General features: G+C 35.3%; 1 protein-coding gene across 1 annotated transcript; it reads left to right on the top strand.

The window, feature by feature from the left end:
- The first annotated feature begins 328 nt into the window (after positions 1-328).
- On the top strand, positions 329-2832 carry LOC124842759 (uncharacterized). Its single transcript, XM_047319316.2, has 2 exons — positions 329-560; positions 799-2832. The coding sequence occupies exon 2, from the start codon at positions 871-873 to the stop codon at positions 2815-2817; it is 1947 nt and encodes a 648-aa protein (XP_047175272.1). The 5' UTR covers positions 329-560; positions 799-870; the 3' UTR covers positions 2818-2832.
- Positions 2833-3419: the final 587 nt, after the last annotated feature.

Raw genomic sequence — 3419 nt, 5'->3', positions numbered from 1 at the left:
GATATATTAATAAAAGTTCATTTTATCCGTTGCTTATATTAAAATTAAAATATCTTTTCATTCATTTATTTGTTTCTATATTGATGGTAGTAATTGAGAAATATATACACAAGTAAAAGAATAAATATACACAATGCTTTATCACTATATTTTTTTATTCTTTATTTTATTATTTTTAACAAAAAGGTATTAATCAATAAATCTTTTTTCGTATTGTTAATATTATATAATATTTCTTATTTATTTTAAATTGTTAATTTATTTTGTTATATTCGTATTCTTTTCGCGCGTCCCGCTCTAAAACTCTATACAATGATTCAGACAATCGCACAACCTCACTGAACTATGGGTTACATCTTTTCTCTGCATAATTGTTATTAGTTTTTAATTTTCACTGAGCCTTTTTCTCTCTTTCTCATATTCCCGTTCTTAAGTAATTGGAGAAGGTTTAGGGATTTCTTTGTCGCGAGTGTGATTGAGTTGATGGGCACAATGGTGAGGGCAGAGTGAGACTTGGGCTTTGGGAATTGATATTGAAGGCGATAGAAGCAGTGATTAGCGTAAGTTTCTGTTTCTGAAATATTGAGGCTTTCCTCTACGAGATCATGAATTAGGATTTCTCTAAATAACTATATATTTTTTTATTGGTTTTTTTCGATTGTTTATCGTTAGAGGTTCAGATTTGGTAAATGACTAGTTTTCATTGTTGACTTGCCTCGTTTTTAATTTTTTTACTGCATGCTTAGCCTTTAGTATATTAACTTTGCACTTACGGAATGTATGATTCGGCCTTTTCAGGTTATGATAGTTGGTGAAAATGGATTTGATGGTATTGGAGTTTTGATAGGAAGTGTTGTAGTTTGGTGAACGATGGACTTGGTGATACCTAAAATACAGTTTTTCTCATATAAACACTTCCACCGAGAAAGCTGTAGCATTGGTTCTTCATTCAATTCGGTGAGAGTATGTAATATGGTCTGCAAATCTGAATTATTTGTTCTGCTTCGTAATATTAGGGCTATTGACATTAGAAAACCTAATGGCACTTGCTCTAGAAAGCATTTGGGCAGTTGCTTGTTTGCTGTTTCCAAATATGAAAATTGTGATTTGAAAGGTAATCTTCAACAATTTGAAAGATTCCCAAAATGTGCTTTAAATGGGATGGAATCCTACTCAGATTCGGTCAATTCCCTGAGTTTTGAGGATTCTGAGAATGATCATCTCCGCATGTTGATTAAAAATGGGGAACTGGAAGAAGGTTCTAAGTTTCTTGAGTATATGACTAATAAAGGCAGTATGCCTGATGTCATTGCTTGCACTACTTTAATTCATGAGTTTTGTAAGATTGGCAGGACTAAGAAGGCAACTCGAATAATGGGAATTCTGGACGAGTCTGGAGCAGCTATTGATGTAACAATGTACAATGTTCTGATCGGTGGTTATTGCAAATCTGGGGAGATAAAGGAAGCCTTGCGGGTTTTCGATCGGATGAGTGTTGCTCCAAATGCTGATACATATGATACAATTTTTCATAGCTTGTGTAATAGAAGGAAATTGAAGCAAACCAGGGAAGTACCCTATGTAGAGCTGCAAAGCAAGTGTTACCCAGATGTAGTTACATACACTGAATTGATTGATGCCACCTGTAAAGAAAATGGTGTTGGTCAGTCAATGAAGCTGTTAATTGAGATGATGAACAAAGGATGCAAGCCTAATGTGGTTACATACAATGTTCTTATCAAAGGGATATGCAATGAAGGTAGGTTGGATGAAGCAATTACGTTTTTAAACAAATTGCCATCCTATGGTTGTAATCCTGATGTGATTTCTCATACTATTATCTTGCACAGCTTGTGTAGTGGTGGAAGATGGATGGATGCTATGAAACTATTGGCTAGTATGCTTCGTAAAGGGTGTTCCCCAAGTGTTGTTACTTTCAATATCTTGATTAAATTCTTTTGCCAGAAAGGATTACTAGGTAAAGCCCTTAATGTCTTGGAGATGATGCCAAAGCATGGTTGTAAACCTAATTCCAGAAGTTACAATCCATTGATTGAAGGGTTTTGTAACGAGAAAAGTGTTGATAGAGCAATTCAGTACTTAGAAATAATGGTATCCAGGGGATGTTATCCAGATATAGTGACCTATAACATTTTGCTGACTGCATTATGCAAAGATGGGAAGGTGGATGATGCTGTTGAGATACTGAACCAACTATGTTCCAAGGGATGCCTTTCTTCTTTAATCACTTATAATATAGTGATTGATGGGCTTTTGACAGTTGGAGAAACAGAGCGTGCTGTGGAACTCTTTGAAGAGACGAGCAGGAAAGGTCTTGAACCTGATATAATTACATACAGTACAATCATTGATGGGCTTTTAAAGGTGGGAAAAACTGAACATGCTCTAGAACTCTTGGAAGAGGTGTGCAGTAAGGGTATGAAGCCTAATCTAATTACTTTTACATCCGTGGTAGGTGGGCTCAGTCGTAAAGGAAAGGTTCATGAAGCAATAACAGTTTTCAGTTATCTGGAAGGATTAGGTATTACCCCCAATGCAGTCATTTATAACTCAATAATGATGGGACTATGTAAAACTCAGCAAACCAGCCGTGCCATCGATTTTCTTGCTTATATGGTAGCTAATGGATGTAAACCTACTGAGGTTACCTATAAAATTGTTCTAAAAGGCATTACTTGTGAAGGATTTCCTGAGGAGGCTTCCAAATTGTGGAATGAGTTGTACTCCAAAGGACTCGTAAAGAGAAGTTTGGTAGAAAGAAAAAAACAGTTAAGATGCAGAAGAAAACATCAATGACAACTGCAAAATCAACCCATTAAGTGTGTTGTTTGGGTTACTTGGCTACATGGTTTGGTCGATCCCTCTTGAGTTCTGTCAATACCAAACTATCAATAAAATCAACTGCGAATTGTGATATATACACACAAAACACAAACACACACGAAGCAATCTATATGTAATATACAATGCACCACTAAATAGTTCTTCCCATTTATGCACTTAGATTTAGTTGTCCTTCTGTCTTAGTAGTGTCCTCTGCTCACATGGTCCAGATTACAGATTTTTATGTTTTAGGGAGAGCAGATAGTGAATTTTAAGTAGAATTTGTTGAGCTTTTTCTTCTGGTGAAACGAAAAAGACCAGGTCAATTTGGTGAGTGCCCCCTTCCCAAAAAACGAAACTTAAGCTTTCCCTTGATCTATACAAAAAATAAAAAATCTTGGAGCTCAAATATGATTTGATTGAAATAAAATTCTGACCTATTTGTGTCAGAAGTTATATGGTGCACTCAGATATTGTACATATTAATACCATTATTTTTTTTTAATTATAACTTGTGTTCCATCAATCTTTTTCATGGTTTGCCAAGGAACTTCTAAGGATGATGCTACCTCTGT

The sequence above is a fragment of the Vigna umbellata genome, chromosome 7 (assembly GCF_029865625.1).
Source record: "Vigna umbellata cultivar VRB3 chromosome 7, Vumbellata_1.0, whole genome shotgun sequence".
Classification (NCBI taxonomy): Eukaryota; Viridiplantae; Streptophyta; class Magnoliopsida; order Fabales; family Fabaceae; genus Vigna; species Vigna umbellata.
The sequence above is the reverse complement of the archived record's forward strand: the minus strand, read 5'-3'. Positions and strand labels throughout refer to the sequence as shown.

Excerpts from the sequence above, each read along its gene's own strand:
- LOC124842759 (XM_047319316.2), top strand. The coding sequence starts at position 871 with ATGGACTTGGTGATACCTAAAATACAGTTTTTCTCATATAAACACTTC.